This window comes from Dermacentor albipictus, chromosome 3, assembly GCF_038994185.2.
Source record: "Dermacentor albipictus isolate Rhodes 1998 colony chromosome 3, USDA_Dalb.pri_finalv2, whole genome shotgun sequence".
Classification (NCBI taxonomy): Eukaryota; Metazoa; Arthropoda; class Arachnida; order Ixodida; family Ixodidae; genus Dermacentor; species Dermacentor albipictus.
The window spans coordinates 139,952,712-139,968,879 of record NC_091823.1 but is presented as its reverse complement, the minus strand read 5'-3'; the positions used below and the strand labels follow the sequence as shown (position 1 = coordinate 139,968,879).

The 16,168-nt window shown below is 45.5% G+C and overlaps 1 protein-coding gene across 1 annotated transcript; it reads right to left on the bottom strand.

The window, feature by feature from the left end:
* Positions 1-10,663: 10,663 nt before the first annotated feature.
* On the bottom strand, positions 10,664-15,940 carry LOC135917727 (U-scoloptoxin(01)-Cw1a-like). The gene is made up of 4 exons (XM_065451299.1): positions 15,917-15,940; positions 13,811-13,842; positions 12,771-12,796; positions 10,664-11,154 (listed from the first exon to the last, which is right to left on the bottom strand). Exons 2-4 carry the CDS (start codon positions 13,836-13,838, stop codon positions 10,768-10,770), a joined length of 441 nt encoding a protein of 146 aa, XP_065307371.1. The 5' UTR covers positions 13,839-13,842; positions 15,917-15,940; the 3' UTR covers positions 10,664-10,767.
* Positions 15,941-16,168: the final 228 nt, after the last annotated feature.

Genomic DNA, 16,168 nt, shown 5'->3' with positions numbered 1-16,168 from the left:
ATTTCAATTTGCAATGCCTAATGAATATCTTCAAGATCACACTAAAAAAATTGAACACGAAGGGTCAGGTTACAGTGGCTAGTTGGGGAAGTGCGACGAGCGGCCCGCAGCGCCTACATTGAAGCCACCGGCAAGGAGCCGCGAGGGCGCGTGCGCTGACGTCTCCCGGTGTGAGTCGCGCAGGCACTGCTGTTTCAGTGACGCCACGCGTCCTGATATTTGGGAAGTAGCGATCGTTTCTTTTTCTTCTGCAGCAATTTCAAAGCGTAGAAGAGCGCACGCACAAGCCTCTCGTCGGCTGAAAGCCGAGCTGTCACTTTGCACTCGAACTATTGAGAAACTGAAGAGGCAAAGTGCAGAACTTGAAGATGGCGTCCTATCAGACCGGTTGGAAGCCTTTACACCAAAGGAAATACTTACTGTTATGCAATGCTTTCAAGCCGCTCGCCACAAATCAACGAAAGGTATGCAGTACAATCCGGATTGGTTGCTGGATTGTGTAATAATGCGAATGGAAAGCCCGAGGCTCTACGAGCACGTCCGGAGGGAAGGCATACTCATCCTCTCATGCAAAAGCTGTTTGAAGGTGCACGTGCGCAAATACAAGAGTGGGTTTGGCTTCGATCCTGCTATTATCACAGGGATTGCAAGAAAAACAAAATCCTTGGAGGAATCGAAACACCATGGCGGCCTGATTGTGGACGAAATGAATAGGTCAGAGTTCGTGAATGTTGGCGCAGGAAGGAAAGTGGAAGGCCTGGTGGACTTGGGAAAATTCATACTGGAAAGCGACAAACATCTTCCCTGCGATCATGGTGTCGTGATCATGTTTCAGCCTCTCAATGGCTCCTGGCGTGATTTACTCGCAGTTTTTGCTTCAAGAGGAAAGGAAAGGTTGCGCTTTCGTACAAGATCTCACTAGAAAACGTGTTGTTCGCAGAAAAGGCTGGGCTGAAGGTGGATTATATCATGGCGGATGGAGCTTCATGGAACCGTTCAATGTGGTGCCTTTTTCGGATGTTTTGCTCCTCGACGTCCACAAAGCCATCTGCACCACATCCTGTTGACACTGGAAGACGCCTCTTCTTCATTTCGGATTTTCCGCGCGTGCTAAAATGTGTTCGAAGTGGCCTTCTTAAAGCAAGTTATAGAACACCGGACAAACACCCTAGTCTGGTTCGATTACGGCACATTTTCTCCTCGCAATATCCGAGTGCTCTTAGCAAATTATGTCAAGAAAGTAGAGCGACGCTCTCACACATGTTGTCGGAGTGTCGTGTTACATCAGCTACAATGGCAGTAGCTCCGGAGGCTGTTGCGTCGAAGTGCGCCGCCGCTCTGCGCAGCTCCAATCTCATGACGCAAGAGTGGGCCGTACAGCAGGCCCGTGAGGCGGCGACGAGGTAAGGCCTTGAAGTCCCCTCATGGAACAACTGACCCTGGGTCGTCAAACTTTGCTGGATTTAAAATAAAGTTGTTTCCATCCATTTGGTTTAAAAGACATATACTATTGTCATATTGCGCCACCGTAAAGCATTTTGTGCAACAGTTCTTTTCGAACTTGGGTGACACGGCAGAACAAAACAAATCTTCACATTATGTAAGAGTGTCGTAATATAGTTGCTTCAGTAGAATTAACTGAACTAATTGAATACGCATTACACTGATATCAATCTATTAAGATATCAACATATCTCAATCGAGCTTCAGTGAGTACGAGCAGCCAGAAAACGAAGAAGAGTTTACGCATAATGATCACCTTGCCGCTTGGTAGAAGAACGTCGTAAAGTGAACCGATTTGACTTGAGATAATGGTGAGCTGTAGTTGCTTCTTAAAAGACGCTCCCAATTTAGGGTCGTGACATCTGTTCACCCGCTACCGAAGAAAAGTGCTAATGGCACCATTTTACGGACATCCTTCTGAAAAGTGAGTCGAAATTCAAATGCTTGAACTAATGACGTAACAGAGACTAAATGGGCGTTTGCGGAAGCTTTAGCGCCTAATGCAATTTTAACTGCATAGTAAAATCTATAGAGGCAGACTGCAGAGGTGACATCCTTAGATCTCGTGCCACGTCGGTTGTGATTGGAGAACTGTCATCAGATGTTCACTACATGTAAAGAGATTTCTACTGAGGTGCGTATGGCCTTTTCAAGACCAATAAAGCACGTGTTAAAGTCAGCTTGCGTGTGTGTGTATGAAGTTGGCTATTTGTGCTTCGTAATCATATACACTGATTGATAGTGAAATATGCCGCGGTAAATACCGCCACCAGCACCAGCACTTTGTGGCGGGAGATATGAATTTTGAAAAAGGCATCCGGAGCCCTCAGATACAATTTTCTCGTCAACTAAGCTTTTTCTTTGCACGAAACAAGCGTTGCGAAGTTTCTGGAAAGGTACTTAAACAGTCCACGTCCACTTAGTGTCCCTTTAAGAATGAGTACCCTGCCCCCTCCCATGCCCCCACCGCCATTCGCGGAATTTCAACCAATCTTTAAATCTAACAGATTGGCAGGTATGACATGTATTTCGATAGTAATTGTAAGTACAGTTTTGTTCAGCGTGGTCCAAGAAGCCTGACTGCGTTGACAGTACTCCTGCAGTCCAATTTAATTATAAACCTGTATTTGCCAGGGATAACATTCACCCTCAAAATTCGCCAATTCTCATTACTCCTATCCTCATTATTTTGGTGAGAGCAATCATGGAGGCATTTAATATTAGAATGAAAGAGAGTGCTTGTATAAGCAATACCTCGGTTGTTTTGCGTAGCAAAGAAAAGCAGTTTTTAGAAATGACGCGGTAATCTGTATACTCTGTATTCTGTACGGTCTTTGATATGACGCATTTGTTGGCTTGATGGCAAATGTGCTTGCGCGGTAATGTTCTGCTGTGTATTTAGGTGGGCAACATCTTCGCAATAAAAATCATTTCCGAGTAGCACTTGTCCTGTGCGTCGGTGTTTTCTCTTGTCCCGTCTTGAAACTGTGCTTATCAGTACTCATTTATTAGCATCAATATATTCTTCTCGAAAGATTTTATGTGCAGATAAGAAGAGCTTTCGATTGACAGATCGAAAGTTCTCCGAAACGAAATCAAAGATTTGCGCGATTCTAGAACGGCAATGAAACCAGCCCGTGGTGCAGCCACACGCACAGGAAGGAATGTGGGGCATTGTCAGCTGTGAGCTTGTTTGTCATGAGGTGTACGTGCTGTGGTACACAAGAAAGGCGAAGACGATAATGACGACGATGAAGGTTCGAGATTGATCGTGTAATTGCAACCGTAAACGAAAAAAAAAGAAAAAAGAAAGATGAATTTCCGGAAATCCTCAAGGCAGACGCAAGGACGAAAAAGCAGAAGTAGAAGGCTGCCATTCCGGTTCTGCGCTTTGCGGTCCTGGCGGCGCCTTGCACGCGTCATCGTAGACGGTTGACGGTTTGGTTTGGTGTTCTACGCACGCTCTCTCCAGGTCTCGTGTTGCGGGTTATTGGTTAAGTATCGAGCAGTAAATTTTCTTTAGCTTTGTTTAGTATTTTCCTCCTATAATCTGGTTACTGCCATAGGGAGTTCTTAATGTCTCTTTCTTCTCCCGGCCAGTGGTATTTCCTCTGGACGGCTTACCTTCCCACTAGTGATATCTCTATATAGGCTTTCTTGCGTAGTGGTATTCACAGCGCTCCAGCTGCCCTAGTGCCGACCAGTGGGGGATTCATCCGCGTGAAGAATCTAACGACAATTCAAGAAGAGCGGCGGTGAGCTGCCTCGCACTTTCAGAGCATAACCGATGTCCGACAATTCGGCAGAGGGGGCATTCCACATATGTTGTTTGCCATACCAGACATGTCTTTCCGATCTTCTAAACTGTGGTATGTTGGCAAATCAAACGGTGGGCCCTTTTATTCCTGCTCATCTAGCTTCCGTCAAAGGGCTAGTTCGGAGAGTCGACGCGAGTCTGTGAGCTTCTGAAGTGCTGCAGGTATCTTAAACGGCAGGGGTAATATCAGTCTACCGATGTTCTCGAGTTTCAGAGAATCAAAGAATCCCCACAGAGTTAGTCATTGTCACTTTTACAGGCACAAGTAGGCCCTCAGAGTTCAAGGCATGACTTTTATTATACAGGGTTGAAGCACTTTCTCCTCGCCCACTGCTATGTTGGTGATATGGCGATAGCAATAAGGAATGTAGATCGGATGAATGCATTTGCGGAGAAGGCTGCAATGCGAAGACGGTCTCCTCTCAGAGTGAGCGCTGCTGCTGTCCACAGGGTTCCCACCCTGTGGACTGTTCAAAATGCCCTGCGAGAGACCAAGAGCTCCAAATTCTAGAAGTTACAGAACTGAAGCTATGTTCGCGTCGAGAGGCTAGGGCTATTGTATTAGAGAAATCATGTTGGTACGCTGAAGCTGCTGCACGTCACTCAAAAGCTACGGATGTATTTCTTGGTGATGTTGTAGCTGCTCATGCAGAAAAACCTATGGCAAAAGCCCTTGACAGTCTTGACCTTTTTGATACCATTGGGGAAGTTTTCACTTTTCAGATGTCGCAACTTTTGCAGGTTGCTGCGTGATAAAGTGGTGTTTTTGAGGTTATAGCTTCTCATGAGAACATAGACCAAGGCCTATCGGCAGAGGCCTTGCACTGCAGTGTAGGCGACACAGAACTTTCCGCATCTCATGTCGATCGCCAGGGTGATAACATTCGCGAGTCTGGTTCAGAAAACATTGGGAGCATCGATTTGGATGCTCTTACGTGTAAACGTCGCGCTTCTTCGTACTAGCATAGAACTACTAGCCTTCATAATGTAAAGGCCAAAAAGAGTAAAAATGACGACCTATCGAAGGATGAATTCCCAGAAGATAGTATTTTACAGACGCCAGTAAATACTGCCGGTATATCCTCAACACAGGGAGCTTAAACGTGCTGCAGTGGAACTATCGTTCCATTTTGCTGCAGCCACTAATTTGTCGTATCTTTGTGAAGGACTTTCCATTGATTTGATTATTTTGCAAGAAACATGATTATCTACAGAAAAGAGACTTCGTTTAAAGAATTATTGTAGTTTTCTCTGGATCACCCTTCTGGTAGAGGGGGTTTTGAATTTTTCAACTCATCGAAAATTTGTCATAGAGCTAAGATTAGTCGGCAGTTATCTTGTGCAGAAAGTGAGATGCTAGCATTGGACGTAATGCCGCCTGGTCGTGCCCCATTTTCAATAGTCACTGCTTAGTTTCCTGCTGGAATTATAAATACAGGTTCTCTTGATGCCTGGTTGCAGCATGCAGGCAGAATATAATCGTAGCTGGGGATTTCAATTCTTACCATGTATCACGGGGATATCGGTCCGATCCTTGTGGCAAAGGACTGTTGGATTTAACTTCATCAAATGACCTTAATTGTGTAAATTCGAGAACGCGCACTTATGTATCGGGGAAATCGCGCTCGGTGCTAGAGCTGACTTTTTCCAGTTCGGGTTGTGTCATTTTGTCCTGGTCTGCCATCGCCTTGGGCACTAACAGCGACCACCTTCCCGTAATTTTCGAAATCACGTGCCAAATTATTTTGGAATAAGCATGCCCGCACCTATAATAATTATGGGAAATTTCAAGATTCATTGCGATCAATTTAAATAAACAGGGAGGACTAAGCGATGAAGTAAAGACACGAAGTTTGTGTCACGTGATAAGTGACAGTTATACAATATACAGATTCAGTATGCAGTCAAACAAAGGTGGTACTTATTCCCCTTGGTGGAATGCTGACTGTGAACGCGAATATAGAAGAAGAAAAGCAGCGAGGAAAAAGTTACTGTATATCCAGTGTCAACGTAATTGGAATGACTAAAATTTGTTATAGTTACTTTCAGGCAGACAGTTGACAAGCGAAAGAAAATGATAAGGCAAAACATTACGCTGCGTATCACAGTCAAGTAATAAAAAAAAACGCTATTTAGGTCTCTACGGTCTAAAAGATTGTTTCAGCACCAACTAATGCAAAATCTGTTAGTTTAACTTCTACTGAATTGGTGCAGTCACTGGCGGAGATTGCTAAAGGCTTAGAGAGTCGATTTACATCTAAACTATCTTATGCCGGCGCCTGAACAAGCCGATAAATTCACAGCAGTTACATTAGAAGAATTAGTGGAAGTGGTAAAGTCACTGACAGCTTCAGCTGCACGTCCTGATGACATAACTACAGCAATGATAAAAATACTCTTCGCATTGTCTCCCGAGGATTTGCTTAAATTTATAAATTTTTCAATTCGGAATGCATCGATTTATCCAGATTGGAATGTTGCCAAAGTAATTCCGCTGCTTAAAAAGAAGGGCGAGTGATACACAATAGATAAGATTAGTCCTATTCCGCTGACATCAAATCTTGTAAAGTTTATCCAGAGAGTATTGAATGGTAATATATATAAAGGTGCAGAGCCGACAGCCTTATATTAAGTGACTTTTAAATGGAATTCAGGCCTAGGTGCTCAATTTGGTGTGCTCATGGTGACTTGGGGAGTCGAATTCAACTCGCTCACCGCAACAACCAATACGCGGCCTTAGTGAAATTAGACACTGACGGTATTTATTCTCAATGTTACAAACATACAAGGAGTGTTCCTCAAGGCGCAGTACTCTCCCCCATTTTGTTTAATATTTTTCTAAGGCATATTCATACACACTGTGATGTGCAGGTATACGTATACGCTAACGATATCGCGTTTTTTTCGGCATCAAGCCATATACAGAGCCATTATAAAGCATTAGAGCCGTATTTGAATAAGATTTAAATGTGGACTAAGGAAATACAAATGTCGCTATATGTCAACAAAAGTGCCATCATAGTTTCCCCTTTAACTTTTCCCGTCCAGATAACGTTAACGTTTCATCAGGAGGTAATTCCACAGGTACAATCATTAAAATATCTGGGAATGATTTATACAGAAAAGCTTAAGTGGTCAAGACACATAAAACATATCGCATGTAAAGGAGCGCAGGCTGTTGGTTCATCACCAAGAGTCCGCAACAGAAATCTTTCTCTAGGTCCTGTAGGTCCAACAGAAATCTTTTTTTTGTAGGTCCTTATTATAAGTACGCCCTCTCGTTTTTTAAGACGCGAATCATTACGTCTATGTATTGGCCTTCCGAAATTTGTAGCGAATAATATTTTTTATCATGAAACTCACTTGCCTTCTCTTCAAACTTGATTTCGGATAATGACAGTCCAGAAATTACTGATTACCCATGCTTCTCCCCAGAGACGCTCCTCCTATGTGTTCATTTGAGAGCCGACTGCATTGTTTGTGAATGGATGGTCTTAACTGCATCGTCTCCAGGTAATTTTGGTGCAGAAGCTATTAGAACCATTGGAAGTATCAATTCGTGATGTGGTTTTTTTGAATTTACCGGCTTTATTCCCACAGCTCTAGAATTTTTATTCCAATAGATCTGGTTTGGCACCTTCCCTTCACTGCTTTTATTGCTACGAACCTGAAACTATGGAACATTTCCTTATAGAGCGTCGTGGGTTCGACGTGCACAGAAAGCGACTTCTAGAAGGTCCCCTTCGCCAACTTGGATTGCGCATTACGCTCCCTGTCATATTGTCTCTTGGGGCGTCGGCACTAGGGCGCTGCAATGGGAACGTATTTGGTGCCATACTTAATTTCGTAAGTGAAACAGAGGCTGCCGTGTTAACTTAATTGTTTTCTTTTCCTCAATATGAACACAAAAATTTAACTTCCAATTTTAAAATAAAACAGCCTGAAAACGGATAATAATGATTGGCATTCATTTCATATCACTTCTAAATTACAAAATTCTATTTAAGTATTCTGCCCTTCTAACCTACTGCGCCGCCCGATCCATGACCGATCCCCCGTAGTAGGTTGAGCCATATCCATAGGCAGCAAACCAAACCTCATGGCGAGAGCATTGAATGCTAGAACGACGCCAGTGTGAGGGAATAAGCCGAGAGAAGGATGCAACAGCGGCGGAAGAAGCAGTTGTAGGACGATGAGTCCAGGCTCCTGCCTATGCCTGGTTCTCCTGAGCCTACAGATCAACCATTGCCGCTCGTGCGCGTCTGCGGGGCGTCAAGCGCAGCACACAGACCACAGCCTTTGTGATCCGGGACTTGCCTCCAAGCCTACGTTCCCGAGCCGTCGTGACACCTCGTTTCAACGCTCGGCTCCAGCTGGATGCTTCAGCAGCAGACCTCGCGAAGCCGACACCATTCTGGCCGTGACCTCCTTCGACACCCCACACCGAATATTATGGTGAAGTGCAAGCGTCAGTGACCTATATCTGTAGTGTTAAGATTAGATGGAGACTCCATATATAGAAATGATTCATAGTAATGCTTGTATCAAGTTAAATGTTGTTGAACGATATAAACATGTCTGTGTTTATGCGACAGAGTAGAAGCTTCGTATTTTCTTTCCTAAATCACTCTGTATTGGCCACGTTCCCGAACCTACTACGGTCAAAAAATGTACACCACGACACTGCTGCACAACAATGTGTCACTCATTTTTCTCCCCTTGTCAATATTTGTTGTGTATCTCAACTGTATCCTGGCTGGATACATTTTCCCTGGCGTTCATTTCCAAACGCTATTTCGATACTCGTCCGTATACGTTGCTTTTACTCAATGGTGAATGTGCTTTTTGAGCTTTGATGGAAACCTCGGGATTGGTGTTGAAATTAATTTTTGTTTACTAGCTTCAAGACTACTTCCAGTGACGTGGTTTTACACATGTGAAATGTAAGAGCCTCGTTGGTAGTGAAAGATGCTTGTCGTCTTGCTATAAGCGGCTACTGCAAACACAGCCACCTCTTCCTGTTGACCTTGTCAAGGCCAGGTTGAATATGCCTTCGCATTCGTCGAGCAGCACGGACGTCATCAGCACGCAGCATCCTGCGAGTGCATTTGTTAGCTTTGCCGCGTAGGCGAAACCCAAGGCATCGGAAGGAAGACCAACATGGCTTTCACTACTTGCTTTGGCAAGACTTGATTTACCAACTAACGCCTTCGTTCGGTGTATATGTCGCACGTAAAAATAGGAAACTGCGATTTACAGATAATAGGCAAAAGAGAGGAGCGAGACAGAAAGGAAACGATTGGAAGGAAGTGACGTCAACTGAATGAACTGCTGTGCTTACATTAGAAAAATGTAAGGGGAAAGGAGGAGAAATGGCAGAGAGTGAACGGCGACAAAAGATGTGAATTGTCATCGCTTGAACAGCGATCTTTTTCTGTCGGTCTGTATCACGCTGCAGCGACATGAGCAGTCTTCCGAGTGCTCTAGGGGAGAGATTAAATTTCTAGCTTTCGGCCTGCAGCATGTTTAGCAACGTCGTTTTATGTGCCTAATAAAGAAAAAGAAGTTGAAATTTTAAAACGCTACTGAAAAATACACACGTAGACAGAGGTTTCGTGATGACAACGCCCGAACGTATGTAGTGTCATGTATAAGAGGCATGGGAGACAAAAAGAAGAGAAGAGGATGATGTGCGCCGACCAGTCCGAACGGCACGAGCCCTCGAGGCGTGTGACCCTAGGTGTTATCGGGGGAGGAGCGGCACCAAGCTGGGATGATCGACGTGGCTCTGGGCCTAGAAGGTTGGAGCGCCAGCTTCCCTCTGGCGACGAGAGCCATGGAGGTTCCGACAGTACCGTGACGCTGGCGACTGGGTGTGGCCGTCGACTGGGCGACGTTGAATCGAGGCTCCTTGGACCTGCTGCAGCCTCCCACGGCAGTTCCGGGCACTCAAGGAATTGGATCCCCCTTCTTCGGCAGACCAGCACGGATGGTAGTCCCCGGGGCGTCCCGCCGGCACTCGGAGAGGTAGCGGCGGAGCCCGGTGTTAGGCCTAACCAGGCAGCCTGGAGTGCCACGTCACCAACATAGTTCGGGACACCGGCATCCGAGACGAAGGAGTTGGCCGGCCGATGCCAAGGAAGCAAAACTTGCGGAGTCGACGGGAGCGCCGACGGTGACCAAGAGCTGACGCACATCGGACTTGGAGATATGTGCCACGACTGAACTTTGTAAGAGCGTTCCTTCTTGTAGGCGTTCAGCCATAGGCCAGGTTTGCCAGACTTTCGCGCGGAACGCGCTACGGACGAACGTAGGAGAGGATAAGGACATACTTAGCCCAAGCAAGTGTGGAGTTTTATCTTTGTCAGTTGAGTTCTGAGTTCCATTTTGAGTGTCTTTATTTTGCGTTTCTTATTCGTAAAGTCTGTTTGCTGAGCACGCCTGCGTCTCCCGACTCCATCTCTCCCAACATCCAAACGGCCCCGAGATCAGTGTGACACGTAGCGCCATAAATTCGTGCGTCTTGTGTTTTTTGGCCGCATGCAACCAAGCAAGTGTGCCATGAGAATTGAAGTAAACCAACCTTTTTTGTTTGGTTATTTTTGACGCCTTTTCATCTAGGATGGTCTATATACGGTCTAACTTACCTCATTTTAAGCCTTCTCACACATTTCGTGCATCATGAAAAGCCACCGAAATCATACATCTATTTAGGCGATGTTCATGTTCGTTCACTGTTCACCGACGTCAATGAACCGATCACTATCGCAGCGGTTAGATTGCTTTACTAAACCGAAAGCTGGACGAACACCTTCATGTTGGTTTAAACTTCTAAAGAAAAAAAAAAGATGACTCCGAAGAAGTTATATTGGTCGATATTATTTAATAGGTTCTTTGTACACGCACTCACAGTCATTCATCACGCACTCCTTCGCACATGCCGTTGTTTAGGCCTTGGCAGCAGCACGGGCCGGGTAGAATTCGGCGGCCTTCTGAGCTTCTTCGTCTCCGAGGATGGGGGTGTCCTTGTCCTGGAAGAGGCGCTCGTTGAGGTAGTAGAAGTCCTTGGCGCTGTTGCACGGGATGGCCTCGTCGAGGAAGGCGCAGGTGAAGGAGGCCTGGTTGAAGACGGTCTGGTTGCCGCAGGCGAAGGCGTGGTGCTCGAACTCGACGTTGCCGTTCTCCTTGGTCACGCCGCGGCACACGTGGAACACCTGGCAGTTGGTCTCCAGGTCGGCGTAGTAGCCGTCACGCGTGCACTGGAAGGACGACTGCAGGGCGCGGCCCAGCAGCAGCTCGCTGCCGTCGGGAAGGGGGGCCGCCTGGCGGCGAGCCTGCGTTCCAGAGGGGAGCACAGCATATTGACATCCTACTTTGGTTGCGGGTGACGTCCATTTCTTCACGTTGACGCCGCCCATACCTCTATACCTCTTGACTTGAATTGGCGTGATTGTCTGCAACCTAAATCTAACGATATATGCTTTCATTTTGCTTTCGTACCTTTCTGAAGTTTTTTTTTTATCGAGTTACTCACGCAGGAATTCCGATTGGCCTCCCATGTTGCTGTTTAGAGGCAAAGACGGCTAGGGGTCTATATTTTTAGAATCCAACGCGATCATGATTGTTCATCCAGGGCTTCAATAAGAGCACTATAATATTGAAATCGAGTTTGCAAGGGTTACTCTGTGCCTTGTAATTCGAGAGATGCCGTATGCAGTCAGTGGACTACAATGTATAAAGAGCATGAAGATAGGGTGAGTTGCGAAAAGAAAAAAAAAACTGAGCTCTTTCATCGGACAGAAGATGCGTCACTTCTTGCGTGTACTGCGAAGTGCCACAAATGTGCGCGTTGCCCGCTATCACCGAGTTCCTGACTCCAGCATGGTAGGCATGGTAGCATGGTAGGCCTAAACAGAAAGGCCTGCGCAAAAGCGTTGTTAATGTTGCAAAATATATAGTTTGAAGTCAGGGGTTTCACAATCAGGGGAACACGCCTGGTCACGAGGAGGCATGATAACTTGTTGAAAACTGGATACGAACCATAAAAAGAAAAAGAAAAATTGAGAGACGTTTCGGCTCCTGCACGGCAGCAGAAAGATCTTTTATTTTACGTTTTACAGTAGGCATCCCAATTTAACGTCTTAAAGTCGGGCGTTTGTGCACGTCTCTTTTTCACGTTGCGCGTGAGCTGAAATTTCTGCCAGGTTAGGATTCTCGACATATTAGCGAATACGGCTGCGCAGTGGCAAAAGCCACTGCGCAGCCCTTTTGAGGAAAGATGTTTGGGGGTTCGCTACCTCAGCCTCAATAGGCGCAATGTAGCTTGCGTTATTATTAATGGATCGTTGATGCATTTTATGACAAACAGAACTCCGTAAATAAGACAAACGTTGCTCTTGAACCTCTTTAATCTCCGTGCTACTGAGCGACACAGAGATGGGCGGATGAGAATGGTGCGTTTTTTGTAGCGCTGTAGTTGGCCTTATAATCTTGCAATGGTTCTATTGCAAATGCAGTTTCTTGCATATTTTCTTAGTTCCGCCTTCCCGAGGGACTTCTCTTCAGCCTGCTGTAACACGTCTTCAGCAAATATCCAACAACCCAAGGCTTGCAATGCTGTTCAACAGTCGCACTGGCCAGAATAACAGGTTTCATTTAAGCCCGATGTACGGCAGCGCTAGTTCTCTTTCATCTTTTATGGATGCAAAAGATTGTTTCCTTCATATGTGATGAACAGTAAATGAATGCAGCATTAAACTGTCATTATTTGCAAGAATTAAAATTCTGCTCTTTCGAATATTCCCGATATCTGTCCGCAAAATTATGATCTTGTGGTATTGATCTGCGTACGCGCATATCTTATTGATAGCAGCGACAAAAACTCATAGCGGCGTTGCCTAAAACGTACTCGCATCTTCAAATACCAGACACGAACATGAACAGTACGTACCCGTGGAGCAGCAGCGACCAGAGCGGCTGTAAAGATAATGAGTTATAATTTAGTCATTGTGTTACTCAGGAACCACGAGAAAAACTAAATGTGATAAACAGCTGGAATTTGTCAGCACGCACATTACGAAATTCATTCTCCACTGGTTCATTGTACACTCTAGACAGTTATATTGTATACTACATACTGATATATAATTATTGCGGTCAAATCGATTTATTGCACAATACTTCAGTGACAACTCACTCCAGTAAACAATGAATCAGTAAAACAACCTTCACCTAGCTAAGTGAAACCTGAATTGAAGTATTGTAAAAGCTTTCGCTGTCTTGGCACGGACTCTGCGTCAAGGAAATTCGCTCGTCTGTAAGCGGCGCGTACATGGCCGGCCAGCGTGAGTCTTGCTGCATTCTCAACGCTGTTGACACACGCTGTAGTCAGCGATAGGCCACGAGAGACGATTAGTGACGTCGTCGTCTCGCTTCTTTTCGACTGCGTATTCTCGCTCGACGAAGGGTGAACACTAATGATAACTAGCAGTGAGGGCCAAATGAATAGTCAGAAGCACGAGCAGTGACCACCGGATGCATGACAAAACTTTGTCTCGAACCAGAGACCACGGTAGAACGCTGCAACCACACACCTAAGCGCACTGGTATCCCGTGCGTTAGACAAGTATGCCCAGGATTATATCAAATATTGGCAGGCAGATACTGCATGACCACCTTTGCTCGCAGTGCGCAGTTATGTCATGCCTAAATTCAGATTGCAGCAACGGGTCTTCCAGTCAGCTGAAGACTTGTTCGGTGCCAGGCAGAACATTTCAGCTGTCAGAACGCTATCGACTTATACTGCTCATGTTGGGCAGTGTGCCACACCTCGATTGCGCTCCCACTTGCCGTAGCCTTAATTCATTTTTGCCCGTATTCGGAGATGTGCTCGTCTCAAGAAGCCAAGACATAAGCGATCAGCTCGATCAGCGATGTTATCGCTTTTATACCTGCTTAAGGCTGTATACTGAAGAGTATAATGAAACTTACCCAGAAGGAGGACTGCGGCAGCCTTCATGATGCTGGTTCGACGCAACGTGAAAAAAAAAGAATAAGCACACCATTGATCAGGAATACTCACTCTCGCTTCCTCCACACACTTTAGGAAGTGACCAAGCACACCGGTAATAACATAAAATAGGATATAAAAAAAGTCGCTGGCTCGAGGGTGTGCAAACAAGCGCATATATGCTGGAAATTACTAGTCAGGCGAGGTTTTCTTGTATACCGCATGGAAAACTGATTGTCATGATGCGGAGTTAGGCAGGCGTAGATCGAGACAACATGCGAAGAAACTGTGGACACTCCCAGTTTCTTAAGTAAAATGATCGTTGCCAAAAGTTAATGCAGGCGGAAAACAAAATCATACCGGTGCGTTTAGTGCCCTGACTGTGCCACAGCATGGCTCACTAACAGTTAAAACAAAAGGCGGTGACGCTTGAAATTCGTAGGATATGCCATTTGTTGTGGCACAGGTGTTCGACCAGCTAGTGAATTTAGTCAGCGGCGCGGGACGATATGATTGAATGAAGCTGGAATCGAATGAGTCGACTGACGTTTGTGCTACCGCTGAGACATATCTACGAGCCTAAAAACCCCCGGCAGCTGAATTTTACTACATGGTTACGCTGTCAGGGCTGCCCTTTTTAATATTCTTTCTCGTTTCCTGCTTTCTTTTTGCTGTTCTGCATTTCCTCGTACGATACCAGGCTCCTGCTTTTACCATGGACGCGAAACATGCAGGACATATGATAAAAATGAAGATAGCCGTGTGTAAAATAATTCTTAGAAGATGTTCAGCCTATGTTTCCTACAAAATGTTTGGCCAGTGTTCAAATAAACGAATTGCAAGGGCAGCTGCAGTCTAATCTTTGTGGCTAAGCAATGGAAATCGCTGCTCAGGAAATAAAAGTATCCAGTCGTTGGAGAAGCATAGTAAAAAATTCGAGGCCAGGTTCCTGGGTGATATATGGGCGCTTGTTAATGCTATTTCATGCAGTGTTTTTAGCGCAGAATTCATTTATGCTTCCACGGGCCAACAATACCCGAATTATGCAAGAAATACGACAACACGTGCTCGCGACTTCAGAATGCATGTTCCGAAATTTTCCTTCGGACTGCGTGGTTAGCGATTTGGGAAAACCGACCTTCATGTCCGTTTCACATTCGTTGCCTCCGTATGCACCGATTGCTCGTTTCCAGTGTTTCTGCGTATAGTATCCGTTATTACATAGTCTGATGTGGCTTTGGAAAAGAATCCTCCATTTTTTTTTATAGTTTTGAGGTTTAGAGATGTTTTACTTAAGATAAATGGAGTTGTGTTTTACAAAATTTTGGGCTGGAGCCTAACAGAGTTTTATCTTCTGTCGATCAGATGCTTTAAAAATTCGCAGTCAGAAATTCGACCCCCGTTTTCCCATCAAGCTATCACCTTTCAATCGCGCATGGACTTTTGCGTCACGCTTAGCGATATTAAAAGTGAAATAAAGATTGCTACTCAGCCTATTGAAGGTAACCGGACTATTTCGGTGTGCTTTAACAGCACGTAAACTGGTGCCCGCTTCATTGCCCAAGTAACAAATAGCTCACTACAAGAACGATGCTTTAACATTCAGTTTTGCATCACGAAGTATCTCGTTGTCAGGGGTCGGGGAACATTTCCGGTCGAAGCTCGCGTGCCAAAATTGTGATCCTGACCACTTGAGGAAACTTTTTCGAAGTAAAAGATCAAGAACAGCGGCCGCGTGAACACGTTTTATTTTACTTTACTAACTGGTACGGAAATATAGTTGGGTAATCTAGACACCCCGATAACTTACGTCGCTTTACTAGGGTCCGCAGGAAGCTGCACTAAGTGCCCCCCCTCCCCCTTCCCAAACAAACAATTATAGGATAAGAGGTTACCCTCCACGGTTAAGATAAGAGTAACTCCACGGTTACCCGATGCCGCAGTGGTGTTCGAAGTTTACAACGACGAACGACAATTGTATTCCAAGACGACGTCCTCAGAACAGCGCGCGCACTTTCGCTCCTCTTTCAAGCGGGGTTCCGCGGGCAGAGGCTGCTGTTGAAATCCCACTTCAGCGGTCGACTCACCTGGTGATCGCGTTTCCGAAAGAACTCGCCAACGGAGTCCCAAGTGTGCGGTTGCTACTTATACCTGTCAGTTCACCCTCTCCTACACTGCACTCTTTCTTTTTTTTAACATCCAGTCTGTGGTGTCAATTTGAAGCCGTTATCCTCGTCCAGCCCGTCCACCTTCTTTCCGCGGCATCTTCCTGCAGTGCGCCATATGCGAGAATCCGTGTGCCACACATACTAACTGACCGATTAAGGAAATGCGAGGGT

Bases quoted from the DNA above. Each gene is read 5' to 3' on its own strand.
- LOC135917727 (XM_065451299.1), bottom strand. From the start codon at position 13,838: ATGAAGGCTGCCGCAGTCCTCCTTCTGG. The intron at 12,797-13,810 runs GTAAGTTTCATT...TTATCTTTACAG, and splicing joins TGCCGCAGTCCTCCTTCTGG to CCGCTCTGGTCGCTGCTGCT. The intron at 11,155-12,770 runs GTACGTACTGTT...TCTGGAACGCAG, and splicing joins TGGTCGCTGCTGCTCCACGG to GCTCGCCGCCAGGCGGCCCC.